Genomic DNA, 26,469 nt, shown 5'->3' with positions numbered 1-26,469 from the left:
AACCAACTGAGCCACCCAGGCACCCCACACCCTTTTTATCATCGTAGAACCTTAGAGAATAAAATAGTTTCTTGCTGCTTACTGACTTGGCTTTTGTCATCAGTCTCCATCACGTCCAATCCAAGGGCTGCTTTGATTGTTCAAGTAAAACTTTGGAAGGTATGAATCTGAGCAGGGGTAGTAAGCAAGGCCTGTTAAAACGCATGCTGCACATACGGAGCAAACACGAACGCTGTGCACTTAACCTCTGAATGCCCACGCTGTCATGCCCTCCACCTTGCTCTGAGGAGCCTCTGTCACTGACGTGGCCCTAGTTCCCATCCCAGGAGAACCTTGCTCTGAGTAAAACTGAAGGAAGAGAGATGTATTGCCCTGCCCGTCCTCTGTCTGGGGGCGTGGCCCACTTCTAATTCCTTGGACTCCACACAGCTCACTCGGTCTCAGAGTCACCTGTGCCGCCCCCCCCCCCCCCCCCCCCCGTGCTTTTAGTAGCTGCAGCCATTTTCAGACTTTCCCAGCTGCCTTTAGAGAAGAGCAATCGTAGCATGTTTTCACTGATCAGTGACTTAGGTAACCAGGATCCTGGACAGGATCCAAACTGGACAGGACGGTGGGAAGAGGGGCTGCCTGGGGACCCGAGATCGTGCTGTCTGCAGACTCCTGCTGTTGGGACAAACGTAAGAGATATGTGTTTCAATGGTGGCAGGGAAGCACACGAAGAGAAAAGGAGCACTTGGGTAGCTTTAAGGAACGGAATGGGGTCCAATACCTAATTGTTCGGTAGCCTTGCAGGAAGTGGGAGAGGTGCCCTGTCCTGTAAGAGAAGCCCTTCCCTGGGCGTCCAGTGGCTCCGGCCCGATCCATAGGTGGTGAGCGTGGGCTGTCTGAATGCTTTCCCCACCTCTGCTTACTGGGTTTCAGAAACTATATTCCTTTTGCTAAGTATCCACTTACTGCCACTGGTAAGATTTTCAGGGTCAGTAGGACATGCATTGCTTTTCTTTTTTTTTTGGTAGTAAAAATTCAAAACAGAAGACATTTATGTGTCGTGAATTCATTTCTAGTAATGTACGTATAACGGCTGAGCCTCAGCTTCTAAGTGAAATAAAAAGTAGTAACAAGTGCCGAGAATGGCACGCGCTGTGCCCACCGGTCCTTTGCTCCTTCCTGGTTTCTTCTGGTGCAGGTGTTGTTTGGGGCAGTGGTTTGGAGGTCTTAAGTACTAAGTTTTTCCGTTGGAGGTTCTGAGTTGAATGAGCCAATGAAGAAGCCGCTGCGTGACCTTTCCTCCAGCTTCTGTGCCATCGTGTCTGCTGTTCTGAGTGGGAAGGCAGGCGGTACAGGGACAGAGGCTCCGGGAGCTGCTTGGCGGAGATGACACGGAAGGGTCTGGAGGGAGCCTGCACGCAGCCCTGAGCGTGATCTGGGACCCCCCCCTGCGCTCTGAGCCTTCTCCTCTTTCCCAGGGCCCTTCCTCCCCCACTTGTCTTCACTTTCTCTGTGACAGCAGTTCCTTCCATTCTTTTTTCTGCAGCTTATAAAGACCTTTGAAAGCAGTCTCCCTGTCCTTCTTAAGTCTTACAAGGTACACAGGTGCTACATAGGTTCCCTGTTTTACAGATGGGCAACGGATCCAGAGGTTGTGTGAACCCCTGGCACACGTGATCCGGTGGGTGCCCTGCGTGCCGGACAGAGCAAGTGTCAACAATCCTGGCTGGCCCTCCGACACTGGATGGGTGAAATACTGTCACTCTTACTCATCCTTTGAAGCAATTTTATTGTTTTGTACAGAAACCTTGATTATTATGAGACTGGTGATAACGAATACAACTGAGAAAATGGAATGTTATCTTAAAAGTGGACTACAAACATATACATGGGTAACTAATTTTATTTGACATCAGATTTCAATCTCATGTATTTGCATAATAACTAAAAATGACCTCTCAGGTAAGCTGTTCACAACTGTTCAAAACTGTTCAAACCTGACTCTTGCTTTGTCTCAACACCAGGAAGGAAAGGGCTGCTGCTCCCTCGCAGCAGGACGGGGATGTGTGTACATAAAACATGGCGGGGGGGGGGGTTCCTATGTCACGGTTTGTATGGCAACGTTTGGTTTGGTAAATCGTTCAGGAAAGTGTGAGAAGAGGGTCTCGTTAGAAACACGGATGAATCCCAGGGCCCCAGGTGTTTAAATTGCTGAGTCAGCAACCCTGTGCATTCTCTGCCTGGTAATGGGCAGGTGTCAGCGTCTAGACTCTGACTGTGGGAAGGAAGCTCAGGCACCCTCCGTGCAGCCCCTTCCGCTTTCTGGCTAAGGAGCAGGTTCAGGAACTTGGGCGAATGGCTGGACAGGGACAGGAACTCAGGCTTTCAGACCCAGATCCTCAGTACGCAGTGCTCACTTATCCCCACGGGTTGTCAAACTCCTTTCCTGTCCTCTGCATAAACTTGGGGTCTGTGAACCACTGCTTTTTCAGTCTGAGTAATGTCGGAAACCATTCAGTTTGCATGCGTAGATGTCCTCTGCACGTTTTCAGGCTTGGTTGTAAATATGACAAGGGCGGTTTTCACCTGTCACTCCGCTAAAGGGTAGCATGCTCGCTGCGGAGCTGAGCTTGGGGTGACTGTGTCAGTGGGGCTTTCTGACCTCTCACCTTCCACGCTGTGTCTCCCTTCACGTGGAGCTTACATAACTGCCTGTTTTCAAACTTAATAATTAGGTCAATGCTTCTTGATTTACTTTTTTTTTTTTTTTTTTTTTTAATTTTTTTTTTCAACGTTTTTTATTTATTTTTGGGACAGAGAGAAACAGAGCATGAACGGGGGAGGGGCAGAGAGAGAGGGAGACACAGAATCGGAAACAGGCTCCAGGCTCCGAGCCATCAGCCCAGAGCCTGACGCGGGGCTCGAACTCACGGACCGCGAGATCGTGACCTGGCTGAAGTCGGACGCTTAACCGACTGCGCCACCCAGGCGCCCCTTGATTTACTTTTAAAAGATCATAATACCAAGACAGTAATGGGGCCAGGGTGAAATGGTGTGGTTCTAACATCCCAATCTGAAAGGAATTTTTCCTATATTATACAGAGGAATCTAGCATGAATAGACACTCAGAAGTAGCCTTTGGGGTATGGATTTAAGGACGGGCAGAAGAAGGCTTACGTGTTGAACACCAAGAACCCTCAGCAGAGAACTTTCTCAGCTTCAAAATTAAAAAAAAAAAATTTTCTAGGATAAATGTAATGATTAGTAACATAACAACAGTACTGAATGTTATAGTGGAATGATCCACATTAGTTTTCCAATTGAATGTCGTAGAGCTTATTTACTTTAACAAATAATGATTTTTTTCTCCCTCGCTGTAAAATTGAGATCTGCCATTTGTGTTACCTGGGTTATCTAAACATCAATATCTTGAAAACTAGTGGGCTTCCCGTGGAGAGGTTTCATTTCTGTAAACCAAGGTGAACTGTTCTTGTTGAGCGAGAAGTCAGTGGCAAATGAGGTAAGTCAGAGGCACAGCTATGGATGCCAGGTGCGGGGTTAGTTTTTAATGGCCATGGTCCAGAGGAGTGGATGGTCCGTTTCCACGGTCACGACACCAGATCCATCGTAGGTATTGGAAGTACTGACCAGTGTTCCAAAACCAAGCACGTTATTTGCTGTAAGAAAATGAGAGAAAGAAATGTTTAATGACAGCCAGCCTTTCTCCAGTGTAGAACTCTGTCAACAGTTACCAGAAAAGCAGTTAAGCATGTGCTTAAGATAGAAGCTATATATATATATGGTAGAAGATATATAAAATGTGGGACAGGTGAAACATGACGTGGGATTTTAAAACTGAAAATGTCTAGAACTTGCCATAACCACTTTTCTGGGAGTTGGTTATTGGTTGTTAACCATTCTGGGATATGTGCCATTCTCTCACAAAATTTCATTAAATTTTCTGATTTTTTTTTCATTACCGATTGTAAAATCAAAACCCATTTTCTAATGTGCTACTTGCTTCCCTGCCTGGGTGCAATTATAATTTTTCTTGATGATTCAGAGTTAACATTTTACGTAAGTTATTAAACCCTATAAAGATGCAGTCTTAGCGTCAAGTATGAATGATATGGGGCGGAAAGCTAATTACTCCAAAAAGGCATGGGATTTTGGTTATATTTTTCTCGTAAATTAAGAAAAGCCAAAATGAGCCAGGCCTGCTTTGTAAAATTAATAGGAACTCAAAGGTCAAAGCGGACTTCCAGTGGGGTGATCCTGAGGAGGCCATAAGCCAAGCTGTAAACTGAGGCCAGGAGATGAGATAATCTCCTTTATTTATCAAAGTAAAGGTTTAGGAGTTGAGTGATAGAATTTGCTTATCAATTCCACATACACATCAATATATACCTGTATGTATATGTTCTTTTTTTTTTTTTTTTTTTTTTTTTTAAATTTTTTTTTCAACGTTTATTTATTTTTGGGACAGAGAGAGACAGAGCATGAACGGGGGAGGGGCAGAGAGAGAGGGAGACACAGAATCGGAAACAGGCTCCAGGCTCTGAGCCATCAGCCCAGAGCCCGATGCGGGGCTCGAACTCACGGACCGTGAGATCGTGACCTGGCTGAAGTCGGACGCTTAACCGACTGCGCCACCCAGGCGCCCCATGTATGTATATGTTCTAACAGGTTAGCTGAAGTTAATGTCTTTGCACATGGAAGAACAGTTCACATCAAATGACTCTAAACTCATGACTTGTCCTATAAACATTCCATGATAATCAATATTATTTTCCTTGCTAACGTTCAAAGAGAAAAATAGAGCCCATGCTGTCAAAGACAGAAGAGGACCCTTCTCCTTTAAACAAAAGGTACCTATGAAGTTACAGTGCTTTGGGGAAATAATTATATATGATGCCCACTGCCCACAAGAGGGAGCTTGTTATCTTTCTGAGGAAATCTTGAAAAGGCAATTCAGAAACAGCATTACAGGATAATGTATAACTAGTATTACCAGTTAACACAGTTTATTTACTTAAAACTCAAATTCGTTTGCTTCTCGGAGTTGTCAACGCGTCTACTGATGCAATTGGAAGGTAAAACTAAGGGTACAGAGTGAACCTTGTGGGAATATCACCCTAATATATAATTCAGTAGGAGCTCTGGCCTTTTTAGTAATTGGGAATTTTGAGATGAAATTTCTACAGGACATTAATACGCACATGAATTTACTAACCCAGACACAAGTGTGAGGATAGTGAGTTAGGGGAGGTGGTCGTGGGTTCAAGGCCAAGTCTGCTTGGGATCTGTTGGAGAAAGAGACCTTGGCTCTCCTGCGGGGTGGCCACGCCTGCAGGCAGGTGCACACAGGGACGTCGGGACTTCTGGCCCAGGCCCAGGGTTTCACGGTTCTCTCTCGAACATTTCAAACCTTTATTCATGAAGACAACTTGGGATGCTTTCATGGGCCTGCCAGTGTAGAGTGCAAAGAAGGTGTACATGACCACCTGAATTTCATGCAGCATACTTTACTGTTTTGGAAACTGATTAGATTAAAATCCTGGTTTTCACATGGGCTCCAAGGACAAGAGCACAAGATTATTTCTCTAGCTTGACTTGCATGTAAATTCCTTTCTGATTTTTTGAAAGCAGACTATCTGATTATCAGGGCTAGATGGACACTTAGGTTCTATACATTGGTTTCCCTAAGACGTTAATTCTTAATGGAGAAAGAATGAAAATCCTTTTAATCGATTACCATCATGAGGGCCCCACCCTCCTGACGTGATTCAACTCTAAACTCCAAACTCCTCCCAAAGATCCCACCTGCAAATACCATCACTTTGGGGGGTTATGGCTTCCACTTAGGACTTTTAGGGGAACACATCCAGTCTCTAACGGTACAGTCAATATTAATGAAAGGTTACACTGAAATATATTTGATTGTATTACAATGAAATGATAGAAAAGATGAATAAGCTGAAATACAAATCATGAATTTCAATTTACTACGTCACTACAATTATTTTGGAGTGCATTTCTTCAAGTCAAAGAATCATGCTTTTTGAGCAAACCTTGAAGTCTTCCTTATGAGAAAAAAGTCTTTTTTTTTTTTTTTTGAGGACAATATTTGGAATTATGATTGAACTCCCCCTGCTTTGAATGTTTGAGGGTCAATCATGAAGTAAAATAACAAGACTGACAGCTTCCCACAGATAGAAGAAAAGCAAATGATTTTCTTCCAGTTCCACTGAGATACTGATGCCTAGGAACAGCATGACTGGATGTATATACATCCTAGGAAATGATTATCACAACAAACTTTGTCAACACAAAGTTATTATGAAATATTTTCTTTGTGATGAGGATTTTTGGAATCCACCTTTACCAGCTCTATTCCATGAGGCATTGTTAACTATAGTTATGTACATTATGTGCCCAGTATTTCTGTATCTTGTAACTAGAAGTTTGTGTCTACCTTCACCCAATTCCCCCCACCCCTGTAGCCCTGGCAACAAAATATCTGAGGTTTTTTGTGAGGTTGGTATTTTTAGATTCCACATATACGTGACATCATACACTATTTGTCTTTATCTGACTCACTTCACTTACCGCAATATCCTAAAAGTCCATTCATGTTGCAAATAGCAGGATTTTCTCCTTTTGATGGCAGAATAATATTCCTGTGTGTGTGTGTGTACACAGTATATACACACACATGCACATACACACATACATGACTTCTTTATCCATTCATCCACTGATGGAAATAACACTTAGGTTGTTTCCATTTCTTGGCTATTGTGAATAGGACTGCTAGAGAACGTGGCATGCAGGGATCTCTTCAACATAGTGTTTTCGCTTCCTTCAGATATGTTCCCAGAAATGGAATTGCTGGATCATATGGTAGTTCTAGTTTTAATTTTTTGAGGAAACTCCACACTGTTTTCCAAAGTGGCTGCTCCAATTTACATTCCCACCAACAGGATACAAGCATTCTCTTCTCTCTAAAACCATGCCAGCATTTATTATTTTTTGTTTTTTTGATGATAGCCATTCTTCCAGGTGAGAGGTGATAGTTCATCGTGGTTCTGATATGCACGTCTCTAATGAGGAGAGATGTTGGGCACCTTTACATATACCTTTTGGCCATTTGAATATCTTCTTTGGAAAACTGTCTCATCAGGTACTTAGGCCATTTTTGATTAGATTATTTGCTTTTTTCTTCTTTTTGGTAATGAATTGTATGAGCTATATACTTTGGAAATTAACTCCTTATCAGATACATGGCTTGCAAATATTTTTTTCTCCTTTTCATAGGCTGCTTTTCATTTTGTTGATTTTTGTTGTTGTGTGGAAGGTTTTAGTTAGATGCAGTTCCACACGTTTATTTTTTTAATCTGTTGCTTGTGCTTTAGGTGTCATATTGAAAACATCATTGCCAGGACCTTTTGTCCAAGCAGTTTTTCCCTAGTTTTTCTTCTAGGAGTTTCATGGCTTCAGGTTTCATGTTTAAGTCTTTATCCATTTGAGTTAATTTTTGGGAGTGGTTTATGATAGGAGTCTAGTTTCATTCTTTCATATGTGATATCCAATTTTCTCAGTTCCATTTACTGAAGAGATGGTCTTTTCTCAGTGGAGTATTCTTGGACCCTTTGTCATCTATTAGGTGATTGTATATGTGGGGATTTAATTCTGGGCTCTTGATTATGTTCCATTGGCTCATGTGTATATCTTTTATGCTGGTAGCATTGTTTTGTTCCTATAGCATTATAATATAGTTTGAAATCAAGAAGTGTGATGCCTCTGATTTTGTTCTTTTTCAGGATTACTTTGGCTATTTCAGGGTCTTACGTGGTTCCATACAAATTTTAGGACAGGGATTGCATTAAATCTATAGATGCCTTTGGATAGTATGACATTTTAAGTACATTCTTCCAATCCATGAACATGGGGTATTCTCCCATTTGTGCCTTGTTCAATTTCTTTCATTAATGTAGGTTTAGTGTAGAGATCTTTGGCGCCTTTGGTTAAATTTATTCCTAAGTATTTTATTGTTTTTGATGCTATTATATAAATGGGATCATTTCCTTGTTTTTCAGATAGCTCATTGTTAGTATACAGAAACACTATTGATTCTTTTATGTTAATTTTGTAACCTGCAAGTTTGCTGAATTTGTTGATCTAACAGTTTTTTGGTGGAGTTTTTAGGATTTTTTTGTATAGAAAATCGTATCATCTGCAAATTGACAGTTTTACTACTTTTCCAATTCTGATGTCTTTTATTTTGCCTAACTGCTCTGTCTAGGACTTCCAATACTGTGCTGAATAGGATTGGTTAGAGTTGGCACCCTTGTCTTCTTCCTGAGCTTAGGAAAAACTAACTTTCACCACTGAGTATGATGTTAGCTGTGGGCTTGTTATATATGACCTTTATTATATTGAGATATGTTCTTTCCATACATTTGTTAAGAGTATTTATCATGGATGGATGCTGAATTTTGTCAAATGCTTTTTCTGCATCTACTCAGATGATTATATGATTGCTTTTCTTTCATTCTATTAATGTGATGTATCATGTTTATTGATTTGTGTATGTTGAACCATCCTTGCATCCCAGAGGTAAATCTCCCATGATTACAGTGAATAATCCTCCTAATATGCTGCTGAGTTTAATTTGCTAGTCATTTCATTGAAAATTTTTGCTTCTTGTTTTTAAATTTAATTTATTTTTGAGGAAGAGCCAGCGAGCAGTGGAGGGGCAGAAAGAGAGAGGGAAACACAGAATCTGAAGTAGGCCCCAGGCTCTGAGCTGTCAGCACAGAGCCCAATGCGGGGCTCAAACTTACAAGCCATGAGATCATGACCTGAGCTAAAGTCAGATGCTCAATGGACTGAGCCACCCAGGTGCCCCTGAAAAACTCTGCATCTGTATTAGGGGTATTAGCCTGTAGTTTTCTTGTAGTGTCCTTATCTGGCTTTGGTATCAGGGTAATACTGGCCTCACAAAAGGAATTTGGGGGTGTTTCCACACTTTGAGTTTTTGGAAGAGTTTGAAAAGGATTGGCACTAATTCTTCTTTAAACATTTGTCAAAATGTACCAATGAAGCCATCTGGTCCTGGGTTTTTCTTCACAGGGAGCTTTTTTATTATCGATTCAAGCTCCTTCCTAGTAATTCATCTGTTCAGATCTTCTATTTCTTCCTGACTCAGTCTTGGTAGGTTGTATGTTTCTAAGAATTTTTCATTTCTTCTCCAATCTGTGCAGTTTGTCGGTGGAATTTTCATAGTACCTTCATATGATGTTTCGTATTTGGTGGTTTGGGTTGTCATCTTTTTCATTTATAAATGTTGATTTGAGTCCTCTCTTTTATGTTTATCTTTTCATAGAACCTACTCTTAGTTTTTACAGTTTTCCTGTTCTCCATTTCACTTCCCAATCTTTGTTTTCATTTGAATCTTGGTTTCCTTCCTGTGCAAGCTTTGAGCTTAGATCTTCTTTTTCTAGTTCCATAGGTATAAAGTTAGGCTGTTTATTTGAAATCTATTTTCTTGATGTATGCATTATAACCATGAACTCTCCTCTTAGAACTGCTTTTGTTGTATCCTGTAAGTTTTGGTATGCTGTGTTTCAAGATACTTTTTCTTTTAAAATTCTTTTTTGATCCATTGGTTGTTCAGGAGAGTGCTATTCAATTTCCATGTATTCATGAATTTTCCAGTTTTCCTCTTGTTATTGATCTTTAGTTTCATACTGTCATGGGCAGAGAGGACAGCTGGCATGATTTTAATTTTCTTGAATTTGCTAAGACTTGTTCTGTGGCCTAACATAGGATCCTCAAGTTCCATGTCCTGGCCGTGTTCCCCGCCAAAGTGCAACTGTATGATGGACGCCACAGTTGACTGGATTTGGTGGTCAGGCTTCCTAGACAGTCAGGACTACTACTATCCTCAGAAATAGGCATGGTTGTGAACTAGATTCCCTGCTTGGGCAGTGCGGAAGCACGGGGCCTACAGGCAACATGGCTTGTTGTTTGGGGACCCAAATCAGGCAGTACTGTGTACCATCTCTGGCCAGGTGGGGTCACTCGCTTTGTTCTACAGACGGGGAGAGCCACTGGCTGTGTTCTCTGCTCGCGGGCCGCTTACAAGCAGGGCTGTAGGACGGGCTACCTGACTTCCGTGTGCCCTGGTTAGGTTCCCTGGCTGGGTGGGCGGAAGGCTGTACTCGGCAGTGGTCAGTGCTACACATTATTTCCCTGCTCAGGAGGGGTTGCCGTAGAGGCCCCGAGGCTGGCAAGGCTCTTTTTCTGGAGACCAAACAGGCGGTGGCTTGGCTCGGCAAATGGTCAAGGCTGCTGGCTAGGCTCTTCAGTCCAGTGCTCCTGTAATTGGGATTGAAGGAGATATGTTTGGGTTTCCTGGTGAACCTGGGCTGGAGGCTGTATTGAACAGTGAGCGGGACTATAAATTAGTTTCCCTAGTCGGTTGGGGCCATAGGTCAGGCCCTAGGGCATGCAAGGCTCTTGTTTGGGGGTCCAATCAGGTGGAACTTTGAACCAAGCTCTCTGGCCAAACACGGTAACCGTTCTGGCTCTGCAGATAGGCAACACTGCTGGCCAGGTTTTCCACTTGAGTCCCACTGGGCTAAACAGCTTCCCAGGGTCTCGGGCCAGGCTTCCTGGGATGGGAACTATACTCAGCAGTAGGTAGCCCTGTGAATTAGCTGTCCGGCCCAAGCAGTGCAAACGAACGGACTCCACGGCTGGCGTGGCTCATTATTTGTGGTCCCAAATCGGGCAGATCTGTGCCCCACCAAGTTCCTTGGTCCGACTGGGCCACAGTCTTGGCTCTGCAGGTAAGCAAATGCACTGGCTGAGATTTCTGTTTGGATGCCACTGTGAGTGGAGACTTGGTCTTCTAAGATCCAGATGTGGCTGCTATAAACCCCACTTCCCTTTTTTAATCACAATCTGATCCCCATGGTCAAGCTGCACAATCCCCCCTTGAGGTGAGCCCCGAGTCTGGGTCCCCTTCAGGTGAGCCCTGGTGTTAGGGGAGCTGGATGTCCATCTCGGGCTGTCTCTCCCGCTGGAGAAACCGGAGGCTCCACTTGGTGCAGCGTTGTGCTGCCCGGGGTGGGGGAGGAGGGGTACAGCCAGAGTGCAGCCGCTCCTCTCCTCTCCTAGGGCAGTCTCCCTCGGTCTTTGTGTTTTAGGCTCACGCCCATGCTCTGGGGTTTTCACAATGGTGTCTCATCTGTGGATAACTGTTACTTGGTTTCTTGGGAAGGGGACTGAAGATGGGAATGACCTAGGTTGCCATCGTGATGCCATCATTCCCTCAAAAATTACTTGTTCATACCTATCCCAGAGAACTTGCCCAAAACTTTGGCTGGCTTAACAGATTCGATTCGACATTCAGACAATTTAGATGCAGTTTATTTTTCCCCCTCTTTGTTTGCAGAAAGTAAACATGGTTCTAGGATAACCAGTCATTCTGATCAAGTCCTGCTTTAATCAGAGACCAGAATAAAAGTTACAGCTATGTATAAAATTATAGGCAACCATATCATATGGATAAACATAAGCTAAAGTTGCTTGCTCTAAATGTGAAAGTTGAGTCTCATCTGTTTGCTTCAAAGCCACTGTCATCCATTGTTTTAAGGGCAGTTGGGGTCTAATGACAACAATGTAGTTCCTGTTCCAATGACATTCAATACCGGATATATTAGGGACCACAGAGGCACAGCCTAACTTTTGGGTTTTCATATGCTAGAGACACAGAAGTACTTAAAAATAAGAGAAACATTAACGTTGATTTTACAGTTTTCATCCATGACCTCAAACGGTTTTCCTTCCCAAAGGTAAGGATGGAAGTGAGGCACTTAGTATTCTGTTTCCTTTCAGTGACATCCCACCAGCTTTCCTCTAAAGCTGCAAAGACTAAAGATTATAAAGCAGAAAGCTGGCACATTGGTAGAATTCAAAGTATTCAATCCGTTTGGTGTCACATGAAGGTAAGAAGGGCCATCCGTCCTGGATTCCTACCCGCCTTACCTCTGTAAGCTGATGCACGGGGTTGTGGCTCTTTTCAGCGGGCTGACAGTGTGGAGGAGCACTGTGGGAGGACTCTGAGGCGTTAAGGCTTTGCAGAGCAAGATGGGGAAGCATTTGCTCCCTCTGCACCTGGGTCATAGGTCTGTTCTGATACTTTCACAGAGGAGGCATCTCTCTGTCAAAAATAGTATAACCCTCATCATGTGAGGTTAAGTCGGATGCGGGTTCAAACCCTATCTATGAACTCAGTTTTCTCATATAAGTGTTAAAGAAACCTTAAACGTCTTTACTTTCTTCTGTCAGTGAAGTAGGTCAAGGTTTTCTTTCCCCACCTTAGTAGTCTTTTTAAAAGAGAGAGAGAGAGAGAGAGAGAGAGAGAGACTGCCATGATTTGAACTATTAGCAAATGCCTTGATTCAAGTGATTAGTTTATAGTCAGCGGAGAGGTACAATGAGATAAGCTTGGCCAGACTAGTAAGTCATTTGTTTTATAGGTATTTACTAAGGCTATGTATACTCTTTGCTGGACACTAGAGATAGAAAGATGTATATACAACGAAGCCCAACGGACTGGACAGAAGCATGGGGCAGGCGCTGATGAGTTGGCCAGGATGGGTTGTATATTCGAGTAGGAAGTGAATCCTTGGGTGAGGAGGGTGCCACATACATTCTCCCCAGAGGCCTGACCTCTGTCCTGGCTTCCTAGGAATCTGTGCGTTGACACGGGTTATTTTGTAAAAATACATCAGTAAAATTCTAAAAAGGCAATGCAAACATTTCTCAAATTGATGAAATTGAGGGAGTAAAGAGAGGGGAGTGAATGAGCTTTGCCCAGGAGATGCTATGCAAAGAGGTGTTATTTGACATGGAGTAATTCTCATTCATTCCACACACTGCCTGGGCACTTACAGCACAGCACGTGCTCGAGGTACAGCAGGTTTTTATCTGCAATTTACACATGAGGAAAATGAAGTTCAGGGAGGTTAAATCTACAGGCTATGACGATAATAAAAGTTGTTAGACACATGTTACCAAGGGAGGGTAAGGCAACGCTTTGAAGAGCTTTACAACAAGAATCGAGGCTGGTCTGTTTTCCCTAAAGTATGGAACTGGCAGCAGCCTGATGGACAGTCAGTGGGCGATGCCGCGGAAATGCAGAAACCGTCCAAAGCCTTAAATGAATACCTTCTATGCCACACAGACAAATGCTTAATGAAGCCATTATGATGGATCTCAAGACTCCCCACCATCCCGGAACATTAGGTTAAACTCGAGGAGTGCAGTTAGACGCACTGGACATATCACTATTTCAGACATAATGGAACTACCGTATGCTCTACATTCATCATTTACTCTCTGAAGATGCTTGGGCTATTTGGAGAAACACTGTATATTAAGAAAACATGACAGATTTCATTAGCAGGAAAAAGCCAACTCTACTGCCTCTGAAATCCTTTCACTACGATTGGTCTTTACCATTGTAATTATATGAACTATAGATTTATTTTTTTTTTTTCAACGTTTATTTATTTTTGGGACAGAGAGAGACAGAGCATGAACGGGGGAGGGGCAGAGAGAGAGGGAGACACAGAATCGGAAACAGGCTCCAGGCTCCGAGCCATCAGCCCAGAGCCTGACGCGGGGCTCGAACTCACGGACCGCGAGATCGTGACCTGGCTGAAGTCAGACGCTTAACCGACTGCGCCACCCAGGCGCCCCTGAACTATAGATTTAAAAAAGGTTTTTACAGATATATATGATAGTCAAACTTTGTTTTAAACACTACGAACTTACTCTTTCATAATAATAATCCTTCCCAGGGGCGCCTGGGTGGCTCGGTCGGTTACGTGTCCGACTTCGGCTCAGGTCACAATTTCACGGTTCATGGGTTCGAGCCCTGCGACGGGCTCTGTGCCGAGAGCTCAGAGCCTGGAGCCTGCTTCAGATTGTGTCTCCCTCTCGCTCTGCCCCTCCCCTGCTCGCGTGCTGTTTCCCTCTCTCTTAAAAATAAACATTTAAAAAAATTAAAAATCCTTCCCAGAGTTGCTGTTTTAAAGTGGTTTCCTGTCAAATAGGCTTTATACTTATGGTCGTTCTTAAAAATTGTCAAAAATTAAATATCAGTATAGTCTCTTCACTTTCTTGAAGGTAGAATCTCAAACTAGTCCTAGTGTAGAGCTGTAGAATACATGCCTTTCATGTATATTTATTGGAATCTTAAAAAACAACAAGTTTGAGACCATCTGTCACAGAAATAGATCCAATTATCTTTCTCACACTGTTGAATGGAAATATGTGATCCACACATCTTTTTAAGGAGTAAAAATAGGTAAAATGTTTATACACACACACACACATTATTTTTGTTGAGATGTAATTGACATATTGAACCATTACGTAGTATGAAACTAATATGGTATATATGTATATTTTGAGAAATGATCACCACGATATGTCAATATGCTATCCGTCACCACAGTTACAAATATTTGTTTATGTGATGAGAACTTTTAAGATATATTCTCTTAGCAACTTCCAAACAATACAGTATTATTAACTATACTTACTATGCTGTATATTACATCCTGATGACTTATTTTATAACTATGGAAGATTGTACCTTTTGATTACCTTCACCCATTTCTTCCACTCCTAACCTCTAGCCTCTGCCAACCATGAATCTGTTTTCTGTATTGAGGAGTTGGTTTTGTTTTGAAGATTCCACATATAAAGAATATTATATTTGTCTTTCTCTGTTTGACTTATTTTCACTTAGCATAATGGCCTCAAGATCCATCCATGTTGTTGCAAATGGCAGGATTTCTTTATTTTTTGTGGCTGAATAATATTCCATTGTGTGTGTGTGTGTGTGTGTGTGTGTACCCCCCCTGCCCCCCCGCTTTTCTTTATGCATTCATCCATTGATGGACACTTTTAAACTCAGTGTTTTTGTTTCCTTTGGATAAAACCCAGAAGTAGCATTGCTGCATCATATGGTAGTTCTATCTTTAACTTTTGTAGAACCTCTATAGTGTTTTCCATAGTGGCTGCACCAATTTACATTCCCACCAACAGTGTAGAAGGGTTCCCTTTTCTCCACATCCTTGCCAACACTTGTTATTTCTTGTCTTTTTGATAATAGACATTCTAACAGGTGAGGGGAGATATCTCACTGTGGTTTTGATTTGCATTTTCCTAACTATTAGTGAGGTTGGACACCTTCTAATGTACCTGCTGACCACTTGACTATCTTCTTTGAAAATAGTTAATCAATTTTTTTTTGCTATTCAACTTTATATATTTTGGATATACCTTATCCAGTATAGGATTTTCTCCTGCAGTATAGGCTGCCTTTTTATTTTGTTGATGGTTTACTTTGCAGAAGACTTTTAATTTGATGTCCCACTTGCTTATTTTTGTTTTAGTGCCTACCTTTGCTTTTGGTGTCAAATCAAAAAGAATCATTGCCAAGACTGATGGCAAGTTACTTACCATCTGTTTTCTTCTACTAATTTTATGGTTACAGGTCTTATGTATAAGTCTTTAATCCAGTTTGAGTTTTTTGGTGAATGATGCATGATAGAGGTCCAGTTTCTTTCTTTTGCATGTAGCTGTCCACTTTTCCCATCATCATTTGTTGAAGAGAATGTCCTTTTCCCATTGTATATTCTTGGCTTCTCTGTTGTAATTTCATTGACTATATATGCAAAAGTTCCTTTCTGGGCTCTCTAAATTGTTCCACTGACCTGTGTCGGTTTTTATGCCCGTAACATACTGTTTGATTATTGTGGCTCTGTAATAGGATGCCTCCAGGTGTGTTCTTTCTCAAGATGGCTTTGGCTCTTCAAAGTCTGCTGCAGTTTCAAGTTTTAGGATTGTTCTTTTGTGAAAAATGTCATTGGAATTTTGACAGAGATTGCACTGACCTGTAATATAGACATTTTAACACCATTCTTCCAGTCCATGAGCATGGTATATTTTTCCATTGGTGTATTTTTTACTTTCTTTCATCAAATTATTAGAGTTTTCAGTGTACAGGTCTTTTACCTTCTTGGTTAAGTTTATCACTAGGTATACTTTCTGACGTAACTGTAAATGGGATTATTTTCTTAATTTCTCTTTCTGATAGTTCTCTATTAGTGTATAGAAATCCAACATTTTTGTATATTCACTTTGTATCCTGCCACTTTACTAAATTCCTTTATTAGCTGTAACAGGTTTTTTGAAATAGTCTTTAGGGTTTTCTCTGTATCATCTGTCGGGTCATGTCACCTGCAAATAGTGACGGCTTTCCTTCTTAGCAATTAAAAACACTTTTTTAACATCTATTCATTTTTGAGAGAGAAAATGCATGAGCATGGGAGGGGCAGAGAGAGAGGGAGACACAGAATCCAATGCAGGCTCCGGGCTCTGAGCTGCCTGCACAGAGCCCGACGAGGGGCTCGAACACACGAACTGCAAGATCATGACCTGAGCCAAAGCTGGACACTTAACTGACTGAGCCACCCAGGCGCCCCTCTTCCTTACCAATTTAGATGCTTTTAATTTCTTGTTCCAGCCTAATTGCCCTGGTTAAGACTTCTAAAGCTATGTTGAATAAAAGTGGTGAGAGTGGCCCACTTTCTGTACATGTAATATATCTAAAATGTCTATTGACCTAAGTCTTTGAAATCCAGTGTGTATTTATAGCATATCCCAGTTTGCACAAATCCAGTTTTAAGTGTTTAACAGCCACATGTGGCTAGTGACTACCATACTGTTTGAACAGCAGAGATCAAGGTTCTTGAAGAAGAAACCATACTAATCAGTCATCTGTTTCTCCAGGGAACTTTACCTTTGGACTGATTCATTTGCAGATATGTATTCAGACAGTTCTCATGTTATAAAGGGACTATTAAATTCAAATGAGCAGATCAAGTCATTTCAAATTATTTCAGCTACAGCAGGAATAGATCAACAAGGGCCTGGTCATTTGCCATATGCTCAGCAATAAGAAAAGGACGGAGTCCTCTGCCATCCAAGTTGAGGGCTGAGAAAGATTTAGCAAAACTAGACAAGAAAACCAAAAGCGCAAAACCTAAACAAACCTACGTTAAAATTACCGATAGAATTCGTCCTGGGTTTTATAAGGAACTCAGTAAGCAGACTCCTGCCAGAACATGTAGCAGGTGGTCTGCTAACTATACTCCTTCCTCCCAGTCATTACCTCTCCCCCCATCCAACCCTGCCATTCCCATCTGAAAGAAAACTGAGGGAACCTAATCGCCCACAACCTCACTGCCCCCACCCCAGACACCTTGGCCTGGCATTTAAGGCCTTTCCTCAAATGGCTACTTTCTCCCACAGAACCTCCTTGCTGTTCCCTTAATAGATGAGGAACTTCCTACTCCTGTGAGAAATTCCGATGTTTCCCCTCCTTCTGGAACATATCCCATATCCTTCAGGTCTCAGGTCAAATGTCAGCTTCTAGCCTGTACAAGCTCTGATTCTCTACCCACTACAGCCCAAATTAATAATAAACGCATACAAAGAAAGAAAGGCAAATGTTAAAGAAGAATGTTAGCAGTTATAAATCTGGATGGAAGGTATAAAGATTTTGCTGTACTATTCAATTTTTCTGTAGGTTTGAGGTTTTTTAATATTAAAATTCAGTAATAACATTTGGGAGGAAAGTTAGGAAAAAAGACTAAGAACTCGTGAAGGAAAGTGCCTTCTCCTTGTTCACCTTTACTTCCTCAAAAGCTGAAGTAATGCTGTTAGGAGAATCAAATCAGTAAATGCTCGCTGATTTGAAATGTGTTAAAATAAATCTGAAGTGAAGAAAACGCGTGCTGAATTTAGGAAGCAGGCGTCTGGCCTGTGGTTTGTGCGTTAATGGCAGCACAGAAGGGCCCGTACAGGGGACGCTGGGCGTAGTGTGGAATATGGGAAGGGGTCCGTCCTTTGTCAGCCTGCTGAAGTTCACCAAGGACAGCCTTTACCTACACTCACTGATGCAGGAGGATGGAAAATTAACCCAGATTATGCCTCGTGTGCCTGGAAAAATGATAAGAGCAGACATCTTCCTTGTTACCCGGGCCTCTGATAACAAGCCCTCCTCTGTGCTTTCTTTTGGGAAGTTATCTCTGAAGCCCTCATGGGCTGAGGCCTCCTCCCAAGGTGAGCGCTGTCCCCTCTCTATCCTGCCGGCTGCTCCCCGAGTGAACTCCTGTGTCTGAGGAAGGGCTATTATAATTCCACTCGAAAGTGGCTGCATTCGTCTTCATCTCTCGGAAGTCACGTTTCCCTTGCCCTTGGGTTGAAGGCTTCTGATGTTCAATTACTCTTCCATCTCCACACTGCCTGTGTCTCCACTCAGCCTGCTGTCCCAAAAACAATTAGACTGAGAAAATGCTGCAGCTTGGAGGAACCAAGGCTAATGAGGCCAGTGAGAAAAGGTTTCCCAAGCACTTTCAAATGTTGAGGCTTTTCTAAAATATGTTATTTTTTTTCTTTGTTAAAAAGAATTCTCTAATGTGTTAGATCACTAGCATGTTCTACTCACAGGGTCAGTGCTGCAGTTAAAGAGCCAATCAGACAGAACTGCTTTATGACAAAAAAAGGACAGTCCAAACCCACAAAATGTGGCCTATTTAAAAATGAATGGTCTGTGTAGAAATGGCCCAAGATTTTCAGTGTGGAAAGTCCAGATCAGGTGTTTTACTTAAAAAAATTTTTTTTGTTTATTTGAGAGAGAGACAGAGAGAGAATCCCAAGCAGAGCCCGCTGCGTGCTTCGAACTCATGAACCGTGAGACCATGACCTGAGCCAAAATCAAGAGTTGGACACTTAACCGACTGAGCCGCCCAGGAGCCCCAGCCAGTGTGTATCAAATGTAAAGGTGAGGGGCAAAGAAGGGAATGTGAGTCTGTCCAAGGGCTGCTCTGAGCTGCTTTACTTTGCTCTACTTCCTTCCACTCCTGGGGCCCTGCCTGGCCTCCTGTGGACACTGGCCCGTCTCCCAAACATGCCCACAGGTGTGACAGCGCTGCACGTGGCAAAGCTGACAATCCCAAAGATTCCCATCCCAATCTGTGGCTGACTGGTGGGAGGACATTCGGCAAGTTCTTTTCTTCTTCCTGCCTCACTGCCCTCCCTGCAAACAGAGGCGAACTTCCCACTGCAGTATTCCCCCGGCTTTGGCTGACAGTTCTTCTGGTGACCTCAGCATGCAACAATACCTGTCTTCTGTCATCTCTGATACAGCTGTCGTGAACATGAATGAGTTAATGTCTGTGCCGGTCTTTGACTTCTGCATGAAAGCACTGAAAATTTGTTGTATTATTGTCATCGTTTCACCTGCACTGAGGAAGCTCTAAAGTGGCATTTGCTTCTACCCTTCAAATACCAACAGAGATTACTGTAAGTACATCAAACAAATGGAAATGGCATAGAAGAGGGAAGAAGATGGGAGGTAGCAGGGTATAATTACTTAATATCAGTCTCAGACCTGCAGGTGGCATCTACTCAGAATAAGCTAAGGAGACATAACCTGTGCTCTTTGAGATTTTACCAAGTCACATCAGATAACCCCAGACAGATCAAAAAAACAAAAGAAAACAAAAAATCCATAAACATTATGCTCAAGAAAAGGCACAGATCTACTGGGAGGAATAAGGGGTCATGAAGGACTATTACTAAACATCTCACTTCTTCCTTATCCCTGGAGGAAGAGACTCAAAGAGTGGCATATGTGGGGTTGGAAAAAAATTGGTGACACCCCTCCCCCCCCAAAAAACCCAGAACTGCTTTGAAGGACATTACTCATTTAATTAAGATTAAGCTAGTCTATAAACCAAGCTTATTCATATTTAAGGCAGAAGATAACCTGTTGTAACAGGATATATGTTCAACTGGTGAAGGTACCTATTAACCTCATCTTTAACCAGATAGGTTTCAACCCACTACAGTGTGTGACAGATGGGTAGGATCTGGATTACAGCTGTCACCTTGAGTGTGAACAGAAGTGGTGAAAGCATGGAAATGGTGAAGGGCAATGACATCAGAGAGTCCAAACCCCAGGGTGGCTGTGGAAATAAAGCTCTGAAAGGGGATGGAGGCCTGGCAAGTCTGCTCTCCAGCTGACTAGTGCCACTCTTGGATGCCATGTCAGACACACGCTTTCTGACTTCATTAAAAATAAATTTCTAATATAAACTTTGGTGAACATGATGTAGTCATTAAAGATGACTGTGCATTCCAGAAAAATTGCTGAACCAAGTAAAAGAAAAATCAACATTTCACACGAGATACACTGATCACAATTGGAAAAATGTTTACACATGTATATTTAAAAAATGAAATAAAAACAATAGAATGACATGCATTTTCATATAAACTAGAAGGAGGAACCATATAAACCATATAGGAAAGACCGCCTCCTTAGATCAAAGAGCAGAACCACTTTGAAGAAGTATTTCCAAATTCTGAACATATTCTGAACATAAGGTATATTAAACATGTTAGGTGACATGAAGTGATACATATATTAGGTAATATGGGGTTAAAAAAAACTATATGTTTACGCATACCGCCACACAAAAACACGCCCATATATGAATTAAAAAAATCTATTTCCACCCCCTAGGCAGAATTATTGATAAGTTTTAGGAGTGAAGTTTACGATTAGAAGTTGATTCTCCATCTATTTAGAGCTGGGAAGGTCTAGTCAGATGCATCAGAGGACTCTGAGTCATTGAGTTTATAGAAGTTCTGGAAGATGGGCCACATAAACCCCTCTGAGATTCTGGCTCTACCTTGGTAAATACACCCAGACCACTGTTCCTCTGAGGAGATGCTGTGAAATGTCCACTTCTCTCAAGATGGCATCCTCCCTGCTGCCCGGGTCCCTGAACTGCCTTCTGACTTCCTCCACTCTAGGTCCTTGTCCACTCTGTCCCTCAGGAGCCCTGCCCCCCCTCCTCACGTCCTCCATGCTTTAGCCCGCTAGGGCTGTCAGTATACCTGGGTCGCAGCTCCTTAAATGATGGCTGATCTTTCTGCCATCTCTCAGCCTGAAACTGTGAGGCTCCCGAAAATGGAATCCCAGTGGTCACAGTGACTTTTCCCTGCCTTGTTGAAAAATATTTATAGGACAGGAATAGTAGATGGATGTTTACTATCAAGCAGAGTTCAGTAAATTATGTGGCTGTTTTTGAAATAGAATTTCATTTAATGAGAGTCTGACCACTGTCTTTTAGGAAAAAACAGCATTTGATTTAAGTCAAATGTTTTAGGATTAACAGATATGATTTGTTTTATCAATAGTAATAAAACAGTGTCTTAGACTTTGTCCATAAACCTATAAATATATATGCTTGTTCCTACTATATTTCATCAAGACCTATTTTCATTTTTAATTTCCCCTTACTGATATACAATGATAATATTTCACATTAGGAATAGCTGGCATCTTACTATATGAATATTCTAATGAGCCTGAAAATATTAGCCATCTTTAAAACCAAGCTACTTTATTTCATAATTAATATATTTTCCCCTGCTTTAGTTACAATAATCAATCCATTTTTCAATATTCATACCATGGATCCCTTCCTGATGACAACCTTTTATGGCTGAACTTTCTTTGCATTAACTATTTGCATGCAAAGTTACATATTATCCAGGCCTCAGATAGATAACTTTCTATTTAAAATGCTCAATATCACTTTGGTGTAGAGGCATGCACATTCTGTCTTATACATTAAATGATGTCTTTTTCTCCCAATAAGGTACATGACTTGATCTAACTTCTTTTATCACAGAATTTCTAATCCGAAAGACCTTTGTCTATCTCGTTCAGTGGTTTGACGTAGATAATAGTGAAGCTGCTTCTACTTTAACCAGTTAAGGTACCAACTTCAGAGTTCTGTCCACTAAACTGAGGTGACTTTAGGGAACTGGTGAGGGGCTGTACAGCTTCAGAGAATGTAGACCAAGAACACTGGTCTGATATCCAGCCCCTTTATTTCAAGGCTGGGAAACCAAATTAAGATATTTTATCAATCTGAAGACGCACAGCACCAGGACCCAGGTCTCCTGATGCCTTCTGTAACAGACTCAAACTATGGAACTTGACATCTTGGAAAAATGTGGCAGTGCCACCTAATTTTTTTTTTTAGACCTTTGTTATGAAACAGAAGAAAGGGATTCTTGTAGACAGACCAATGTCACGGACTTTAGACCAGCAGCAAAACTGATTCAGAGGTTTCTCATCCCGTATCTTTGAAAGGCCACAAAACATGGGGCACAGACATAAAGTGCTTAACTGAAACACTTTGTACTGTATTTTCCTATTTCAAAAATGCATTGATTCCATTCCTAAAACACTACAGGACAGTGGGGGAAGAGAAAATGACCCGACAAATGTCCTTACTGCTAAGGACATGGTTCAATACTTGACTTTTAGCAAACACATTTTGCTACCTCTGTAGAAAACACATTAGATAAAAAGGTGAAAATTCAGGGGTGCCTGGGTGGCTCAGTTGGTTAAACCTCTGACTTCGGCTCAGGTCATGATCCCACGGTTTGTGAGTCTGAGCCCCACCTCGGGCTCTGTGCTAACGACTCAAGAGTCTGGAGCCTGCTTCGGATTCTGTGTCTTCTTCTATGTCCCTCCCCCAACTTGTACTCTGTCTCTCTCTCAAAAATAAATAAATTTAAAAAAAAATTAAAAAGGTGAAAATTCAGCTAATCTACATTCATTTTTTTTTTTTCCAATGTTTGTTTATTTTTGGGACAGAGAGAGACAGAGCATGAACGGGGGAGGGGCAGAGAGAGAGGGAGACACAGAATGGGAAACAGGCTCCAGGCTCTGAGCCATCAGCCCAGAGCCCGACGCGGGGCTCGAACTCACGGACCGCGAGATCGTGACCTGGCTAAAGTCGGACGCTTAACCGACTGCGCCACCCAGGTGCCCCTACATTCACTTTTAATACGGGAATATTATTTCATGGTATAGGTGAAAGACAAAGTACAGACTTTATAGATCAATTTCCCTAGATTTACAAGTATTGTTGGAGAAAATGAAAAATAAGTTCATTTGTACTTAATTGCTATATTTGCAACTATCAGGAGGAAAAAACTTTTCAAAATATCTGACACTATTCCCCCAACATGTTGACTATACACTGTATACTGAAAAAAATCATTCTTCAAAAACAGTTATACAGTTTGTAGAAGCTAGATTTACATCAAAGCTAGAGGTTAAGTCCTATTTATTTGGCATGATATAGACAGATTTACGACTCTAATCTGTTTGGTAAAACAGTCATTACTGAAATTGAACTAATTTTAAAAAACGTAAGTCAGGTGTACATGTAGAAATAGCTTGAGAGTATCTCCGATTTGGCCCTTCGTGGTGCTGTGCTGAGCCACTCATTTCGGTACTGTCGGTAGTGGACCAGTAGTTACAATGGTGACTTCTCACTTTTCTACTCCTAATTAAAGACATTTTTTTAAAGAAGCAATCTGGGAGATGTCCCTCCCTTACTCCATATAACATCGCAACCATTTGGAAAATGTGAGTGTTTCATCTGGGTTCTTTTGGGTCTCGTTGATGAACACTCACCCAAATGTCTCTGAGGTCTTCCGAGTGTTAGCACATCCCTTGCCGCAGAGGTGATGGACACTGCACACTCAATAGGAGAGTTTTGCCAAGATGTGACTATAGATTGGCTTCTACTTGGGCACTTGAGGCCATCTGATGGATCTAGAGTAACAGCTGCCTCTGATCTTGGCCTTGGGGCAGCTTCACTCGCAAGTAGTGGCCATGAAGCCTCTTGTGCCTCAGTCTAGTAGCGCTGGGGGATCCCACGTATCCCGTTTTGCACTCATGGAGGGATGACACGGCAGTGATGCCCGTCCCCTCCCCTCAGGATCAAAGGGCCATTTCCTACAATGTGTACTGCAGGGCTTTGCCAAGATGTAGGCATGAATCTGACTGACAAAATCTCTCTCTTCTGGCTCTCATTCCATAGAAGTCTTACCCTTCCAAATAAATCCAAGGATACAAACAACCTATCCCATCCCCTGTTTCCCTGTAAAGGGATGAAGAAATCATCGTGGCTGACTGTGTCTGTCTGTCTTCTTTAAGAGAGATGTTTAGACCTGCTGGAGAATAAGGAGGAACATCCTCCAGATCTAAGCATAATTTTAGGCATCTGGTTGCACCTCTGCCTGTGGCACCCTCTTTGCAATTTCAAGTGAGACAGTGACTGGTGTCTTCTTGATTCATGACTTAAATATGCTTCAACATTCTGTACTAAATTGGCCAATTCAGTCGGTCTTTTTCTCCCAATGGTGACTGGATTTTTAAAAAAATTTTTGAAATCAAAAAGGAATAGTTTTTTTTTTCTTAATACTTGTTCCAAATGTAAACTGCCTTTTAAAATAGTAGTTAATCCTTTATGGCTCTTATATGCAATGCAAGAATCGTGGTGTGTTTTAGGATTAGTTAATGTGGCTTATGTAAATGATTTTATAGGTCATGAAAAAATACATAAAATCTAAGTAAAAAGGATTCTTTTTTTAATAAAAGACTCATGTATTAATCATATTGAACCTTATTAGATATCTACCAGGCTTAGAGATGTAAGCTCATGACCCTCAAACGCAGAGGTTTAATGCACCACTAAATTAATACACTGGTACACTCTGCAGGCAAAGACATTAAATTTTTAACAGTGCAGTTGACTGCATGTAGTTCAACCTTCAAACACGTTGCTTGTGAAAAACTGCAGAAGACACGCTCTGGTATGTGATGTATGTTACTGGGTGCTCAAATGCTAACATAAAAGGATCTACTTTCTGTTTGGATTTAGCCGAAACCCAGGGTACAAAGGAGTTTACACAGCCTCAGCAACAGTTACAAAGCCATTCAGGAAATACAAAACCAGCAGAGCATGTTCTGGGCTAAGATCCTCCTGTACAGCTAATTTATGACATTTGGAGTTTCAGAGATAGTGGTAATTACAACGGGGAGGAAAAAAAAATGCATCATAAAGGCCTCTTTGTCAAGACTTTAGTAAATTTCTATTGGGTCCAGTGAATTACCATTTTAAGATGCTTAAAAAAATCTGACTCTTTGTATCTCACCCTTGAATTTTTTTTTAACATTGTACAAAAATTATGAAAAGGCCCCAATTACTGTAAGCTACATGGATATTCATATGCTTTATTACATACAAGAGTACTTCTTAGGGTTAGAGTGGGAAGCTGAATGTATACGGCTTGAAAAAAATTCTTAAAACTGCCATTGTGTTAATCTGTTTTTAAGTATAAAATTACTGTGAAAATCAGACATTAAGGGTGATCTTTTTATGCTTATTAAAAAGAGTCATGAGTTTAAAAAAGGTAAGAAACACTAGAATAAGCATGCATTCAAGAAGATTGTTGGAAGGGGCTGCTGCAATCCATTATTTGTGTGGTAATGGACTGGCTATGCTCCACAGTTTGAGACTCTGTGACATTAAAACACATACTGGCAAGGCTCCTAGCTGGAGTTGAGGGTTCACTGTATGTGCAAATTCAGAGCCTCTGTGTTATTAGCAAAGAACTTTATTAAAATGAAATTAGGAAAGCTATTTTAAAGTTATGCTTTGGGTTATTCTCAATTCATAGAATACAGTTTGCCAATTCAAGAAACTCCAATAAAAATAAGAGATCCCCAAAGGTACCTCCCTAATTGTTTATACAATTATACAAAAGTATTAATATTAAAAATAATATTTCTGCAGTTTTCTCACTACTCAGAATCTTGTAAGCCCAGGAGAAACTACGTTTGTTTTGCCCTCCATTATACTATATACTTAGCATAGTGCCAAGTACACTGTGGACTTTCTATAAATATTTATTGAATGAATAAATGAATACATGAATAAAACAACCAATTTAAGGACTAAGAATGACTTTGGTACCTAGGAAAAACAATATCTGATCTGAAACCGGGTGTCTGTTCTACAAACATCCACCCAGGCCATGTGCCTCGCTGTCCGATGATTCATCCAGAAAGTCAAGACAGAGACCAACCACACTCCTTTGGTATCGATTCCCCCTGAACTTTCATATCAAGGTTGATCTTTTACAGACTTCAAAAGAGACCCACCCCTTTCTGAGAATGCAGCATTTCCTTAAGTGTTAATTTACTAACTGAAGCATACCCACCCCAGGTTTTCCAGAACTTACTTGCTATTGCTTCTAGGCCACCTTACCCTACTCAGGTGTGTGCAGAAGCACGGGGGTGGGGGGGGGGGGAACGCGCGCCTCAATGGCGAGACCCTTGCTACCCATTCTCTCTCCCTCTCCCTTTGAGATACTATATCAGCAACTTCAGACGATCTTTGATCCATTAAGTACCACACGTCGAAGGATGGAACTCTGAGAAGT

The 26,469-nt window shown here is 41.6% G+C and overlaps 1 protein-coding gene and 1 long non-coding RNA gene across 8 annotated transcripts in view; one reads left to right on the top strand and one right to left on the bottom strand.

The window, feature by feature from the left end:
• Window positions 1-1,768: 1,768 nt before the first annotated feature.
• TPK1 (thiamin pyrophosphokinase 1) overlaps window positions 1,769-26,469 on the bottom strand; it is a 352,058-nt gene continuing 327,357 nt past the window's right edge. For all 7 annotated transcript variants that reach the window (XM_086687735.1, XM_086687694.1, XM_086687725.1 and 4 more), the window contains one exon: window positions 1,769-3,665. In XM_086687735.1, the coding sequence (XP_086543861.1) occupies window positions 3,547-3,665 (119 nt within the window). In that variant the 3' untranslated portion in view covers window positions 1,769-3,546. The remainder of the gene's footprint in view (window positions 3,666-26,469) is intronic.
• On the top strand, window positions 15,849-24,635 carry LOC147582986 (uncharacterized). Its single transcript, XR_015244234.1, has 3 exons — window positions 15,849-18,925; window positions 19,291-19,446; window positions 24,063-24,635. It is a non-coding gene; the product is annotated as an uncharacterized LOC147582986 (long non-coding RNA).

This window comes from Puma concolor, chromosome A2 (assembly GCF_028749965.1).
Source record: "Puma concolor isolate L17-30 chromosome A2, mPumCon1.1.hap2, whole genome shotgun sequence".
NCBI classification, from domain to species: domain Eukaryota; kingdom Metazoa; phylum Chordata; class Mammalia; order Carnivora; family Felidae; genus Puma; species Puma concolor.
Note: the sequence above shows the minus strand (reverse complement) of the source record. Positions and strands in the feature narration are given on the sequence as shown.